The following is a 15,511-nucleotide window of genomic DNA, read 5'->3' as shown; positions in this document are numbered from 1 at the left end:
ATGTCTCCTCATTTGCTCTATTATTTCTCCTAAGGAGAAACAAGTTGTAAATGAGACTACACTCAAACATATAAGAGATCTCCCGTATTTCTCTTGCTTCTCAAACTAATATCTCTTATGTGACTCCATCTGCTCTATTATTTCTCCTAAGGAGAAACAAGTTGTAAGTGAGACTACACTCAAACATATAAGAGATCTCCTGTATTTCTCCTGCTTCTCAAACTAATATCTCTTATGTGACTCCTACTTGTCTTATTGCTATGTGTCTCATCTTTTGCTTGTTTTATTTCTCCTAAGGCAAAATTAGGAGAAATAATTGTGACACAAGTAATACTTAAATGATCCTTAAAAGAGAATCACCATTTTGCCTCCTTAGCAACAGAAGGGATACAAATGAGAAGCAAAAGTTTCCTCTGGGAGTGTGTTCAGCGTTTGAATGTACGTGTGTTCAGTTGGTTTTAACAAACTGCAGCAAGAAATGCAGCCGTCTGCTATGTGGCAATATCAATTTACTTTAAATAAATAAAGTGTAGGCCTTATCCAATAAACTGTCATAGCCTACTCATAACCAAGAGGCATTATTTAGATAGTGTGTTTTAGAACTAAACAGGCCGTTGTTAGAAATAAGTAGTTCATGAACATCCATTCTTGCCGTTTGTCTACGATAGAGTAGAGGTAGTGATGAGGATGATAAATCTGTCAACGTGGGTTAAATCCCCGTGAGTCACTATACAAGGAATTTTTATTAGGCTTATGCAATAACAAAAAATATTTGAAATTTGACTTTCAAAACTTTAAAAAGTTCTTTAGCAACAATGATTGCTGAGTAACTAAGACACGTAACACAGGTTTTGTTAAATTACAGCAGTAGGCTACAGAGAATACAGCAGTGTTGCTCCTTATCAGCGCAGCAGCAAACTTTCGAATCCAGCAAAACCCTTCGGTGACGTTCGAATCGAGTCCCATCACTAATAGATGACAGAATGGAGTATTTGACCCTGTCTTGCAGCCAGAGACCGTTCACAATTTCTCCTCCTGATCTCTCTAACTCGAAGTGGTAGGCCCTAAATAGCCTAACTTGTGGAGGGGTCGGTGATCAGAGGGATGGTTTGTGTCAATCTGTAGGCTATGCTATAGCATTACAGTCTGTCTTTGTTCAGATTCAACCAATTTTTGGTGGTAGGTCTCATTTTAAAGTCTGAAGACGTGTTACAAGTTACGGCCATGAATCGAACTCTCCTTATTCAGCAATAACTCAAACTGAGAATGCCTCCAGATCTTAAATGAAAGCTTAGGTCATCAAGAACAAACTCTGAAAGTTTCATGCTTCTTTCATAAAAAGCAAGATCGTTGAGCTTAACAGCCCCACTACAAAGCGGTAAAAATTGGTTTTCCATTCTGTCTGCTATGCAGTCAGTGATTGAGCAGGAATTCGTCACGTAGGGAATTTGAAAGACAACTAATTATCCGGCCCCTCGGACTGAGCACTGCGAATGGTGAGTCCCTATAACAAAACACACCAGAAAGGTAGCTCACTCCTCCCTTCAGTATTCCCTGAGAAACTACATAGCGTTCCAGGCTGTTTTGTTTGTGGGATTTTCTTGATTTTTATTTTGACTTACATTTTACATGATTTTCATATTGACTTACATTTATCTTTAATGTCATTACATTGTAGGGCAGGGGTTCCCAACCTTAAACATTGGCGACCCCAATCATTCATTCATCTATGAGAGAGCGCATCTCCTCTCTGCGGTAACATTCAGTTGAGAGCGGTATTTTGCCCAAATGTCCTAGTAAACTTTTTTTTTTTTTTTTTTAAGGCCTAAAATCTTTTTTGGCCCACCACCAACCCCCCTCTTCGGAGGACAACTTTTACAATTCAAATACAATTGTCCTACCTCAACCATTTATGTGACCCTGGAATCGTATCATATAGCACCATGTGAATTGAAACATAAAACACATGAAACGCAATAAGGTAACGTAGACAAGTGAGACAGATAGACAGACAGATAGACAGACAAACAGACAGACAGACATACACGCAGACAGTGGGACAGGACGATGACAGAGCTGACAGGATGGGACTCAGTTCTTTGTAATTGAATAAAAAGGTCTGTGAGTGGTCATGATCGGGTCATGGTAAAGGGCTTTGGTAACATGCTATGTTTGGGTGTTGCTAGTGTGTCTATATGTAAAGTGGTGAATGTAGGGGGGAAAGGAGGAAATAAGGTTAAATAACATAAATACATTTAGTTTAAATAAAATTGATTAATTAATCAACCAATCAATTCAATCAAGCAAATAAACAGGTAGATAAAGACAGAGAAGGGGGCAAGGAAAGGGGGGGGGGGACCTTGGGGTTATGGTTTTGTTGAATTTGAAAATGATAGAGAGGGAGACCAGGTGTTTTCAACAGAGGTGGGACCAAGTCACTGTTTGGCAAGTCACAAGTAAGTCCCAAGTCTTAGCACTCAAGTCCAAGTCAAGTCCCAAGTAAATACAGAGAAGGGCAAGTCGAGTCCAAGTCCAAGTCTCATCAAAGCCAAGTCGAGTCCAAGTCCAAGTCCCAATCTTTTTCAAGTCCTGAACAAGTCATCAGGTACTCTTCACTTAATAATGGCATTATTAGACTATCGATCATTTTTTATAAATACAGATTAAAATATGTTCAATGTTTCTGTCTTGAAATCTTTTACGATATATGCATGCGCATACAATATACACATGTGCATACCTGAGTAATCTGTACAAAACGGATAGCTACATGACAAATATATATATTGTTTTTCCAAATTGCGGAGCACACTGTAAGTATGAGTAATAATTTGACTGATGGCATTTCACTGCGCTAGGCCACAGATTTGCCTGCAAACAATTTATTAGGCTGTCTGCCAGTGGCGACTCATAAGGGAAGCCAAGGACAATACTTTTATATTATTTAAATGATAATAATGACACAGTAATTTTGTTTTAAAGTATTCATTTATTAAGAAATACTACACATTTGATGCTGTTTATCTCATTTGTAAATGGTGCACTGTCACTTTAAGCCCATTGTGTGCCACTGTCCACACATTCTCATAATGATCTTTTTTTTACCAGCTCCATTCCTATGGCTAGTCCACAAACTCAAACATTGTATACACATGTATAGCACAATATTAACAATGATAAGCATGATATTAAGTTGGCACAAACAGCTTTCATTCCTTTGGAAATAGATGCATGTATGACATGATGCTTGCTTGACATTTTCTGTTTGCAATTAAATGTGAATTATGAGCCTGGTAGCCAGTAGCCACCTAGCTAGCTGAGTGGAATGCGTATGCGTGGCATATCAATGTGCTTCATGTAAACACATTATTGAATAGGCCTACTTCAAGACTCACCATTTCCATTACACAAAGGCAAAGACAACTCTTCATATTCTTCATATTCATCAGTGAGTGCAGCCTATGTCATAGTGACCTGGATCTCATAGTTTATAACAGTAGTGAGAACCGGATAAATCCGCAATTTCCCCTAATCTCGTATTTGTTGCCTTCATGATTTCCTTTTATACGTTTCTTATATTTAAAAGAAAATCTCAATCACCATCAACAATGACAAGCCAGCTGGAACCTGCCACTCGTTTTCTCTCCCTCTCGTGCGTGCTTAGATGGGGTTCTCAATTAAATGCAGTAGGCTAGCATAAGTTCAAGTTGGATCTAAATGGAGAGGACTCGAAAAGTATCATCTTTATGAAACATGCTGTTGGTGCATTTTGACATTGTAAACGTTCTCTAACAAGAGTGCAAATCAGTTGGCAGTAAAGCTACTAGTTATTGGCTAAATGTTGGTCGTTTCTCTGTCTCTTGGTGCCCTACACACAGTGCGTAACGCATGTGGGGGTAGCGGCAGCACTGAACTGTGCTCTGGACTGGCCGCTTGTCTCCGCTATTTTTTTTTTTTTTTTTTTTTAGTCGCGGAGGGAAAGCATCTCTGGGGTGACTGGTCCATGATCAGGAAATTTAGTTTTTGACTCGAGACATGTCAAGTCGTCACAAGTCAAAGAGGCAAAGTCCGAGTCAAGTCTCGAGTGAATAGTATTCAAGTCCAAGTCGAGTCGCAAGTCATGCCGAATTTTATCAAGTCAAGTCTGAAGTCATTAAAATCATGACTCGAGTCTGACTCGAGTCCAAGTCATGTGACTCGAGTCCACATGTCTGGTTTTCAATGTCCTAGTAAACTAATTTGTTTGTTTGTTTGACTAACTCGCGCCTGGTTGTTTTGCTACTTTATTTGGGATGTTGATCAAGCATTATTACCCATGATGATCTCAAAAATAAAATGATTAATTTTTTTACATAGCTAGATTGTAACGAAGGATCCGATTAGTTTTTCATATTTTTTAATTTAATGTATATGTTTATGTAATGTACTGGTCAGTTAACATTCAGTTGAGAGCGGTATTTTGCCCTAATGTCCTAGCAAACTAATTTGTTTGTATGACTAACTCGCCTGGTTGTTTTGCTACTTTGTTTGGAACGTTGATCAAGCATTATTACCCATGATGATCTCATGCGGGATGCCTACGTTCATTTTTACATAGCTAGATTGTAATGAAGGATCCGATTAGTTACTTAACTTGGATATCGTGGGGTTTTTCATAATTCTTTTTATTTCATGTATGTTCATGTTTATGTAATGTACTGGTCAATTGTAAGATACCGAATAACTCAGCGGATCCCATTTGAATTTCAGGTGACCCCACGAGGTCCCGACCCAAAGGTTGTGAAACGATGTTGTAGGGTATAGTGTGTAGGTCAAATTGAGTGCCTCTCACTTTAAGAACGTTAGAGTAATCAGGATTCATTCTCAGGGTTTTAGGCTAGTGAAAAAGTGCATAATGTATTAGAGTATGTGGATGCAATTCACCATGCGAGTGAGATATTTCACCACGAGCAACGGTGGAAAGCTGTGTGCAGACTATAAAAATTATTACCTTTCAGTGGCACTGCCTCCCACAGCCTCCCCGTAGATATGCCCCCAGGACATTAATTGCATTTAATTAAAAAGGTAGCTGCTGAAAATTGTTTCACATACCTTTTGGTTTGAAATATCATCCCATTTCATCATAGGCTGTAGACTTATCAGTGCTGGTTGCTTGTAGCATTGTAGCCTAATGAACTGAAACTGAACTGAAATGTACTTCTTATAAGGCACTAGGCCTATGATGTCACATTTGTGGCTTTGTGACATCAGCAGCATACAGCAGTTACATGATGTCATTAAACAGGGTGTGTAAAGGAAAGCTGTCTCTAGTTCACCGAGGATGGAATTTAACATTGATTTAACACCTGAAATATACAATAGTTCAACTCGCCACTTTTGGAGATGACTTCGCAGAGAGTCTGGCCTAGATCCATTGGCAAACGTTTATTTCCTGGTTGGTGGACGCTTGTCTGAAATTTGAAATCATTGGAGTTCAATCACTAACGTTTTGTAATGACGTATGTTAACCACGGGGGACACAATGATAACGATAGGCTTGCAACTTTAACGTAATCGCTCTCAGGAACGCCCTCTGTTCGCTGGTTGGTTCGGAGACAAGTTGCCGAAGTAAACAAATTGAATGAGAGCTATTCCAGACAGTGTACTGTAGAGAAAAGAAATTAAGCGGAAGTACGCAGGCGGAGGCCATGCCATTGATTGCTGCCCTCATTGTGAATAATTGGAAATAGGGTGGTTGACGTGAGTGTTCTGAGTGTCAAACATAACTAAGTGTCCCCCCCACATACACTCACTCACTCAATACAGCCTTGGATGCAAAAGCTAAATGTTTGACATTCTAAATATCAATAGTACCTGTAGTCTGAGAAAATAAATTCTGGCTTTAAGGACAACAGTAGTATGAATGTCTTTATCATTATAAGTAATTGCAATAATTTAATCTGATTGTAATATGTCAATACATTGTTGAATTTGTCTTTTAACAGATATAAAAGAGAACACAGTTCTCACACCCTTACAGTTGCCCTTACCCTAAACAGTTACAGTTTTTCTTGATCGTTTTGATACCTGTGTCAACTGACATCACATTCTCAAAACAGAACACCCGTGTCTGAACAAAAGCACTCTGGACAAAATGACACATTTTGCTTGCAAAAGGCTGTTACTCTCTCAAAACACTTAAAACATGCAGCAAAAGCAAATCTTGCCTTCAAACACTACAACTTGTTGCCAATTCAAAAACACTCTTTAATCAATCATTACACACTGGACTCTTTTGATCCCGTGAGGGAAATTTGGTCTCTCTAAAGTCCCCAAACTATTGGTTTCCCCGTGCTAAACAAAAGGAAAACATCTTTTCACAGGTGGTATAGATTCCTTGCATAAGTCTGAATCTATGATACACCTGTGTGAAACTCCTTTGCACAATTCTTCAATCAGCAATCATTTATTATCCATGAGAGATGCCATGTCTGTTCTGTGTTGCTATTTGCAAGTATGGATCTAATGCACATTTAGAGTACTGTATTGTAAGTACTGTATTGCCTATTTGGTGAAGAAAACAGTACAAAAGGTGTTTACTATAGGTCTATTTTGATGAAAAACGACAAGTTCTAGTTCAATGAAATTTGTTTTGTCTAGGTGCTTTCTGTATGTCTTACATGTCAATGACAGTTACATCTTGGGAGGAATGAATAAATTAATATAAATTAAAATAAATTACTTTTAATGCAGGTTCTCCGTAAAGTAGGCTAAGTTAAATTAAGCCTAATTCACCAACATAATAAACCTTAGGACTATCTAACGCAAAGCTATCTATTCCTATCAATGACCAACAAAATGAAGGTAAACCTTAGTGGTAAGGCATCTTTCCCCGCTGTCAGGCAACAAAATCGCCGGAGACAGACGCCTGTCTCAAAAATAGGTTGATGTTATTTATAAAACCGGCTCAGACATCGTGCCAGCCGGTGTGCCAGTTTCAGTGGCAGAGAGCATTTATTGTGTTAATCATCCTAGAGGCATCCACTCGTTACGGCCTCTGATAATTTGTCCCGCCTACTTGGTAGAGATGCCCAATAGGTCGTATACATTTCATATGATTTACAATAGTTTTCGTGACGTATGTAGGCTACTTGGATCACCCGAACAGAGGCCAGACAGTAAAAGAAAGAGCCTGCCTTCAAAAGCAAACCCGCAAACTAGGCCCAAGTCTTGCACATTTGTTCAAAAAGTGGGATTTGAGATATTTTAGCACAATAAACACTAGGCTACATTATTTTACAGTATGAACCATTTTGGACTTTCAAAATAACGTAGGTCCCAGCTTACACTACAAATGCCGAATACGTGGCCTACGCTTAGTCTAATAACTTAATTCCAGGAAGAACGAAATCATAACCGTTTTCTTTGAACCACCAATTGATGACGAATTATCCAGAGACAAAACGGTGACCTGCTTTGTAGAGACGAGATAAGTGAAATGCACAAAAATGTGTCTCCACGAGGTGGTAGTATTACGCTGTGTTCAGAAGTCAGTGCCAATGTCTTGTAGAGTAGGCCTAAGCTACACCTCATTTACCAAAAAACTAGTTGCAATTGTTGTGCACTGTAAGGCTAAATCTACAATATCATGAAAGATGAACATTTTACACATTGATTACAGTAAAGTGAAGTCTTCCATTGCTAAAAGAGTAAAGGTCCAAAATGAATGCAGGTATGTTTATTACAATATTAATGAAGTGCCTCTGGGTGTATCTTTGGGGATTTTCTAGATAAACTAGAGATGATTCTGGAGAAAAAGCCCTTGTGAGCGTTCTTCTCTGATGAAGCGATGGTGATAGTCTTGTCACTGGAGGAAACTGGTGCACCACAAGGTAAGCACTCTGCACATAGGACAGCTACAAAACACAAAAGTTATGATCACTTTATACATTTTCCCAGTCATCCTGTAGTTTTTGTAATTTTGTATGCAAAATCAGAGTTACTATAAACAATGACCAATGTCTTACCTGGATCAACATGAGCCGATGTCGGATTCTGATCCACGTTGATGGACTGCTCCTTTCTACTACTGCCTGACTTTGATTTCTGATAAATTAGCATATGCAATAAAATGGTTTAAAAAATGGAAAAGGGGCAATTGTAAATTCTAATTATGTTTGGAGAAGCTTAAAACATCTACAATGTGAGTTATGAGAGGAGCACTACATAAATGTATGCTTTTCTACAACATATTACTTGAATCTAAACAAAACCGTAATTATAGTATCAATTAAATATATTTTACCTTGATATGAAAAAAGGCCTTGATTTTTGATAGTTTTGGTAGGAAACTAAGTGTCCGCTTCTTGGTCTTCTCTTCCTTTAGATTTGGCGAAATAGTGGTTTGCATGAATTCACGTGTTAGGGATGTGACCAGAGACTCAAAACAAGGATCCTCTGACATCATCACATTCAGGAGAATGTCCTTACTGCCAAACTCATGCATGAGATCATTGTAAACGGCTCTAAATACTTTTTTAATGCTCACGTCATATAGACAGGCCATACTTTTCGCTATGCCCAAGGCAGCATCAATTTCTGTAATTACCCTGTTAATTAGCACTCTACATATGTCTAACATATCATCAGAAAGTGACTCTTGATCATTCAACTTAGAAAGTAGTCGAATGACTAATACAGTAACCAGGATGGTGTAATCATCTGAGGCGGAATCCACTGGGTTCAGTGAAGGATAAGGGGAACCCATTACAATATCCTTGCTTACTGAAATCTGCGTGGGATCACCTGAGCAAGGTCTGCCAAAGAGATGCTGTGGTATCGGCTGCTGGTCCGTTTGCCCCTCTAAATCCCCTGTTGTTTGCAGAGTCGGGGCTAGCATGTTCATGACATCCCTCGTCATGACTGTGGTAAGAACTTGTAATGTGCTCTGCAGTATTTGTGAAGGAGATCTCAAGGCACCTTGGGGTACTATTTCAGATAAGGAATGTAGGAAACTGGGGCAAGATGCAGAGGATGAAGCATGTTGGAAAACTCCTTCCACATCCATATTCCAAGGTGATGGAATGTTGAAGCAAGGAAGGAACAAATTCTTCACTGTCTCAGCATAAACCTGCACAATCTGTCTGACAATATTTTTTGGGGGGGATTTGCCACTCTGTCCCATGCTCAAAAGTAGAGAATCAGAAGCAGACTTTGTGGCAGCCATTCCTTTTTGGTCCTTAAAGCAAAGATGGTGAATCAGGTTAGCAAGATTGTGCAAGAGTGAGCTCAGTCTCTCATCACACAGCAATCTCTCCAGCCTTTCCCCCACTGAGGTAAGATCCTGAGTGAGTGAGAGCGAACAATCCTCATTCTGCACATCCAGCTCAGCAGAGATGGTGTTTACAATGTTGACGATTGATTCATGAGACATAGGAGAGGGCTCATTTTCAGCCATGTCATCCATGTCAATATAAAGATGGTGCACAGAAGGTGCTTCAGCAGGTGTCTCACTAAGGCTGAGGACTGCACCAGGTAAGACCTCAGAGCTCAGTGTTGATAGTTTGCTTTTGGAAGCAGTGGATGAGGAGGAATTCGCCCTTTGTGGTTCTTTCATTAACTGGACATCCTCCTCTCCAATGTTGTCTATCATTGCATTGACTATACCTCTTATCATTTGGTGGTCCTCATCCAAATCAACAGACTGTGCAAGTTCCTCCAGAATAAAACCAAACGCCTTGTTAATAGCTTCTTTGTCTTCGTCCTCAGCTTTGGGTTGTGTATGGCGGTACTTATTATTTTTTTCAGTTTTCTCTTGAAGCTTTGGAATGTGTTTTTTCAAGTGTTGGACCAAATTGTCTCAATAGCATCTTCAGATATTTGAGAGATGCTATGTGAAGGTTGTATATCCATATCAGTGCAGTCTTTCATATCATATGAGCTTTCTGGAGTGTCTGAGGCTGTGGCTTCCAAAAGTTTCTGCACCACATCAGTCACTTGTGTGACTAAATCAGAAGCAGCATTCTGTGCCTCCAGGGAAGAAATTTGTCCTGACAGAGAGCAATAAAACATCACTCACAAGCTTTGCAGCTTTACTTTGAAACTCATCCTCTGAGAGTTTCTGGCTAAGCTTTGTAGGTGAAGGGACTGTTTCGTCAGTGTAATCCTCGCCAAGTTTTTGAACAGGTGACCCAGCAAAATAAGCTTCAAGTTGCAGAATAATATTTTGGTCTTCAGTTGAGACAGCAGGTGATATATCACACTCTGCATTTTCACTCATCATCTCATCTTTATATAATGTGAATACCTTGATCAGAATATCTTTGGTGGTGTCCTTGGGATTGACCAGTGGGTGGATGTTGTGCTCCTCCGAAGGGGGATGCTCAACCTCACTGATGGAACTTTGCTCATCTGTAGGTTCCTTCACTAGTTGTTTATATGAGCGGATTCCCTTGAAAGATATTTGACCAAAAAACTCTTCCATCTTGTTCAGCAAATGTTGATGCAGTTTTGCTGTTGTGGCTTGTCCTTCATAGAATGCAAAAACTCAAACACAACTCTGCAGGTCAGTCACAAACTGATCTGCCATTATTGACGCAGCAGAATCTACATCTACATTAGGTCTGTTTTGCTCAAATGCTTCAGTGTCAGAAGCCTCTCTTTCCACCGGAAGGAAAAAGAAGGAGCTCACTTGAATCCTTTCGGGCAAATAATGTTGATCTAGTGTGCCACTAGCATTATGGCTTCTTACTGTTTTGGCACGGGCAAGCTTTACAGCCCTAAGAGCATTTGTTTGAAACCCTTTGATAGACATTTTTTGAAGACATGCCAGGAAAGAAGACTTTCTGGATGTTGAATCAGAGGCCCTTGTGACATTCTCAAACAAGTTCTTGTTGGATTGGTCACTGCTGTTCTCTAAGGTCATTAAAGAGGTTGAAGAGATCAGATCATCCAGTTGGAAAATGACATTTTCCACAAACGTGTCAGCCGATGTGCTTAAGAATAAAGATGGTTCCTCTGACTCAGACAAAAGGTGGTAAGGATCCCTTTCAAGGCTTCTTTCGTGCATTCATCAATCTGAGTCTGGGTCAAATTAAATTCACCTAAAGCCACACTATGTGTGCCATCACTATGTGTCTTTCTGAGAAATGGCCTGGTATGGGGCTGAAGCTGCTCGCTGCAAGTACTGGTTGGTTGAACACCAGAGTACTGACGGTTCTGAGCAGGAAAAGCATGCTTTTGCGCCACAGAATCAGTGGGTTCTTGAAAAACTCCCCGATCTTTCGTTGGACTTTGTTGTAAAGCCCTTTGGCCGCTTCAACAGTCTGATTTTTTAGAGTAATTGGTACCGCCGAGGGCTCACCGAATTGGGTGTCACTAGCTGTTTCCTCATTTGTAAGTGATTCTCTTGCACATTCAGTGGATTCTATTATAGATGTTATCTCCTCCACAAATGCGTTGACGATCACAGAACCAACAGAGTGAACTGGATGAGGAGAGCAGCTAGAGGAAAGATCCTTGTCTTCCATAATGATGTTACTCTCTGGAAAACAAGGTCCAGCTGAAGACGTGGAATGCACTAGTTTGACCTTTTCAGTGAGAACATCACTGATAGCCTTCTTTGCCTTTGCGCGGAATTGGTCACTTGAGAGCCTGAATGTAATGCCTGAACCTTGACCTGAATTCTGGCCAAGCTTTTCTTTCTTAGAAACGTTGAGCTCACCAAGGTCATCGGTATCATGAGTACCAAAAGCAGGGATATCCTTCGAAGAAACACTTTGGCAAGCCAGCATTTTAACAGCCCTCTTCATAGTCGTAAGTAGTTTTTTAGTAGGATGGGTTCTGTCAATTCCATCCAAACATCTTTCCATTTCCTGTATGATGGTAGTCATTGCCTCTGCAGTAGTTGAAACCAAAATGGAATTGTTTTCAACGTCTTCCACAAGAGAAGAAGGCTGTTTTTTAGAGGGTTTGTGTTGTTGAGATATATATGTTTTCAACTTCAAAGAAATATTTTTCATCAGTTCAATGCTTTTGATCTTTTGAAGTGAAAGTGCAAATCTTGATGAGTTTTGCAAGTCTGGCCTGGTCTTGGAAAAGGTGGAATGTATTGTTTGTGTGACTTCTGTCACAATGGCGTCAATCCATTCTTCTGAATCTGGAGTCAAGCCAGCATCATTCAATTTGGTAAGACTCCTCTGGACATTGTGCAGGATATGTTCCTTTGTGATTCCATGCTGGGGCAATGAAGTAATTTGCAGGAAGGTGCTGGACCTTAAGAAAATCACAATAGTTGGGTTTAGCCCATAACATTCTCTACAAGCTCAAAGGCTTTATTTACATATCCCATTACACAGTCCAGATGTACAAGCAAGCATATACATTACATTCACAAACTTACAGCCACCACCTCTGTCCATCTGCCATGCCATTGGCATTATGGGTGGGCGATATATATCGTCTGCGATAATATCGTGATTGTTGTTTTAACTATGTGCAATGAAGACTCATACATTCCCAGGAGGTAGGCTATGCGCGAGAAGTGCAGCAGAGCAAGTGTCACGTGATCACTAGTGGGTCACAACGTTGTCCCACACAGCCTAATGTTTATTTTGTGCAGCAAGAGTAGCCTACTTGGGATTTTATCTGGCTACTTCTGTTCAAGTAGCATTGATGAGACAGTCACGTTTTTTCCTACACGGTATTATATGTAGAGAAAACATTAGCCTTTGAGTATTTTAATAGTCAGTTGTAAACAAATAACTATTCTCATGTAACTCTTTTACAAATGGACTGAAGTTCGCTGTAAATATCTACGTTTACCGATTATGCTAACCGTTAGCATCTCTATGGGATTTCTCATTTACATTAGCCATAAGCTAACGCATTAGTTTCTATTCTGTAACTTGGAATGCTAGCCTACGTGATTGCTCTAAAACAAAACATAGAAGGAAATAACTGAGATGTAGGCTACTCTGTTGGTCTGCTCTTAGTTTTACATTGAATCCTATGTAAAGGTTTGAAAGGAACTTCAGCTTCAGACTTTCTTGGGAAACTGTTAGGCCTATTCATCTTCTCTAATGTAGCTGGCTAGACCATGTCATTGCCACACACACAAGTGGGGGCAGAATTGGAAATGTGTCATAGAGTGACAATGCATTGGTTGATTTGGTTAAAAAGTCACAGGTTAGGTTATTGGTTATTATTGTAATAATGCTATTCATAAATAATGAGCTGTAAAGTAACTCAGACTTTCACAAAAACAATTCTTTAAAGGATATCGACTAATTATCGTTATCGTCAAAATCACAAAAAATATCGAGATATAATTTTTTGTCCATATCGCCCACCCCTAATTGGCATAACATACCTCTTTCCAGAAGAACTGTGTGAGCTCATGAGTGGCTCATCACAGGATCTTAGAGATGACCTGCTACCTGCTTTAGGGATGACCTTGGTAAGGACCCCCTTATTAAGTTCGATAACATCCTGATCATCTTCAATGTAGGTTATTGATGGATTTTTTGGCCTAGTACCGATGACATTTACATAGCCATGGCTCTGGTCTGGTGTCATCAAAAATTCTGGGTCCTCTCCTATCCACCTGGCAAGGCTTGGCATGATGACTTTAAGTGCACTCAAAGTAACATGTTTAGCTACGATCAAGCACACTTCAAGAAAATGTGCCTTTGTCACCTGTTTTGAAGGGGAGAAACCATTAGATTTTGTCTCAACACTGCAACACAGAATTTCTGATCAGGAAAATTCACTCAGCAATTAAGACCAATTATACTTACAGGGTTGATCATAGCATCAGAAAATGAATCCCATTCCCTTCAGAACAAAACATTGAAATTGATTACCAACTGCTACTGTGGCTGTAAAGCACCTGTTAGAGCAAGATCCTGGACTGATATAAACTGAGAGGGCACACCCATAGGCATGACTTTGTCATTTAAATAATACAAAACAGTCAAGTTGCAGTCAAGTCTATATTTGCAGTAATTTAGGGGAGTAAATGTGAGGGGAAGAATTTGGGTGAGCCAGATAGCAAGTCCAATATGTTTAGGGAAAAATATTTTTGTCACTAAAATAATCGTGATCTCAATATTGATCTAAATAATCGTGATTATCATTTTGGCCATAATCGTGCAGCCCTAGGGAAGAGTAAATAGCGCCTAATTATGTATGGATTCTTTTTAATGTTGTCATCAGTTAACTTCATTCAACTGTGCTTGTAGGCGCTGCCATTCAGTTGTGGACGTTCGTAAATTGCGTTTATGGGCGGAGAAAGGCACAGTTTACACTAAGGATTGAACGATTGATAAATACGACGGAAACTTGGGTCTGACAGCGTTCGCAATCTGCGGTTTGTCCATGACGCTAATAACACTAATAATGTTCGCGAATGTAAGTACATCTGGCCCTAAAAGTCACTTAGATAAAAGCACATTTGTGAAAATAAATTAAATAATGATACTTTATTGACATGGCTATCTAAAATGGTACAGTATATGCCAAAGGGAAATTTATTGTGGACACAAGAGAGCTACTTACTCTTTACTGAGATCCATAATGTAGTCACGCAATGACAACATCTCCATCTGGATCCTGGAAGTGGACAGCTGATGGACGCCCATGTGAGCCTCTGTTGCTATGGGCTCTGAGGAGGCTGGCTGAACTGCAGATGGAGAAGCTGAATAACATGACAGAAGATTAACAAATGTTATTATCGAGACATTTTAATTGTTAAGTTATGATAGAAGGATAAAGGGAATCTAACCATTAAGACTCTCCTCCGGTGCCGTTGCTTCTTCATGAGAATCCATTATTTTCTGGAAGACAATACATTCCTTATTTTTAACATGCAGCTATTTGTTCCCTTTAAAGCAACAGCATGCCAGAGTTTTAAAAGCAACTAGATATTTGTTAGAATCTACACATGCATTTGAATATAGTAAGGTCAAGGACACATTATGCCCTTTGTCCAGGCTGTGTACTATGTCCATCACAATGACCACAGTAGGCAGTGACCGCCTTGACAACCACAGCTGCACTCCAGTAACCCCCATGGCAACCCTCTACAACTGTAGAAACACCCTAACGACCCACATAAACTTTGACAGCAACAGCCCAGCAACCGAGTAATAGCATAGTAAATTAGGAATAGCATACTTTTAGCAAAAAATATAAATGTATGTTCATATTTTGCTTGTTAAAATGAATTAATTTCTTGTCCTGGAAGGTTCTCAGTGTAAAATTGGGAACATTTATGAACTAAAAAGCTGAATTCCATTAACATTAAAGTGCGTATGTCAGGTTAAAAAACATTTTTGACAAATGAAGCAAGATAGTAGTGAGTAGTGATTTTTATTGAAAAATCAACAGTTATTTTTATAACTGAATTTATGAACATTCCAGGAAACATTCCAGACACAATGATGACCTCATAAGAGGGAGTCCAGCAAAGTTGGTCAATTAAAACACATGGGATAAGGGATCATACAGTAGGTTTTTTTACACTGATGAGGCC

The 15,511-nt window shown here is 39.5% G+C and overlaps 4 protein-coding genes across 7 annotated transcripts in view; 1 reads left to right on the top strand and 3 right to left on the bottom strand.

The window, feature by feature from the left end:
- The window catches only part of LOC125285290 (squalene monooxygenase-like), a 34,458-nt gene extending 29,288 nt beyond the window's left edge, over positions 1 to 5,170 (bottom strand). Inside the window, exon 1 of the mRNA XM_048229688.1 lies at positions 5,092 to 5,170. Coding sequence (XP_048085645.1) covers positions 5,092 to 5,111 — 20 coding nt within the window. The 5' untranslated portion in view covers positions 5,112 to 5,170. The remainder of the gene's footprint in view (positions 1 to 5,091) is intronic.
- A 2,558-nt stretch (positions 5,171 to 7,728) lies between these two features.
- On the bottom strand, positions 7,729 to 9,081 carry LOC125285700. Its single transcript, XM_048230245.1, has 3 exons — positions 8,285 to 9,081; positions 8,007 to 8,085; positions 7,729 to 7,895 (listed from the first exon to the last, which is right to left on the bottom strand). The coding sequence occupies exons 1-3, from the start codon at positions 9,044 to 9,046 to the stop codon at positions 7,729 to 7,731; spliced, it is 1,008 nt and encodes a 335-aa protein (XP_048086202.1). The 5' UTR covers positions 9,047 to 9,081.
- Positions 7,789 to 15,511, top strand: part of LOC125285286 (prolyl endopeptidase-like) — a 77,238-nt gene continuing 69,515 nt past the window's right edge. Inside the window, exon 1 of the mRNA XM_048229678.1 lies at positions 7,789 to 7,871. The gene's annotated coding sequence lies outside the window, so the exon portion shown is untranslated. The remainder of the gene's footprint in view (positions 7,872 to 15,511) is intronic.
- Positions 10,772 to 14,814, bottom strand: LOC125285289. 4 transcript variants are annotated; one of them, XM_048229681.1, is made up of 5 exons: positions 14,762 to 14,814; positions 14,536 to 14,674; positions 13,776 to 13,812; positions 13,416 to 13,674; positions 10,772 to 12,252 (listed from the first exon to the last, which is right to left on the bottom strand). In XM_048229681.1, the coding sequence occupies exon 5, from the start codon at positions 11,997 to 11,999 to the stop codon at positions 11,082 to 11,084; it is 918 nt and encodes a 305-aa protein (XP_048085638.1). In that variant the 5' UTR covers positions 12,000 to 12,252; positions 13,416 to 13,674; positions 13,776 to 13,812; positions 14,536 to 14,674; positions 14,762 to 14,814; the 3' UTR covers positions 10,772 to 11,081. The 4 variants fall into 4 exon arrangements, with proteins under 4 accessions (XP_048085638.1, XP_048085639.1, XP_048085637.1 ...); XM_048229682.1 differs by having other exon boundaries at positions 13,515 to 13,674; XM_048229680.1 differs by having other exon boundaries at positions 13,349 to 13,674; positions 14,762 to 14,808.

Source organism: Alosa alosa, chromosome 20 (assembly GCF_017589495.1).
Source record: "Alosa alosa isolate M-15738 ecotype Scorff River chromosome 20, AALO_Geno_1.1, whole genome shotgun sequence".
NCBI classification, from domain to species: domain Eukaryota; kingdom Metazoa; phylum Chordata; class Actinopteri; order Clupeiformes; family Clupeidae; genus Alosa; species Alosa alosa.
Note: the sequence above shows the minus strand (reverse complement) of the source record. Positions and strands in the feature narration are given on the sequence as shown.

What these genes read in the sequence shown, in the direction of transcription:
- LOC125285700 (XM_048230245.1), bottom strand. Translation starts at nt 9,046, where the DNA reads ATGGATGTGGAAGGAGTTTTCCAACATGCTTCATCCTCTGCATCTTGC. An exon ending in AGGCCTTTTTTCATATCAAG is followed by an intron (nt 8,086 to 8,284) that starts GTAAAATATATT and finishes CTAATTTATCAG; the next exon opens with AAATCAAAGTCAGGCAGTAG. An exon ending in ATCGGCTCATGTTGATCCAG is followed by an intron (nt 7,896 to 8,006) that starts GTAAGACATTGG and finishes TGTGTTTTGTAG; the next exon opens with CTGTCCTATGTGCAGAGTGC.
- LOC125285289 (XM_048229680.1), bottom strand. Translation starts at nt 14,807, where the DNA reads ATGGATTCTCATGAAGAAGCAACGGCACCGGAGGAGAGTCTTAATG. An exon ending in ACCGGAGGAGAGTCTTAATG is followed by an intron (nt 14,675 to 14,761) that starts GTTAGATTCCCT and finishes CATGTTATTCAG; the next exon opens with CTTCTCCATCTGCAGTTCAG. An exon ending in ATTATGGATCTCAGTAAAGA is followed by an intron (nt 13,813 to 14,535) that starts GTAAGTAGCTCT and finishes TTTGTTCTGAAG; the next exon opens with GGAATGGGATTCATTTTCTG.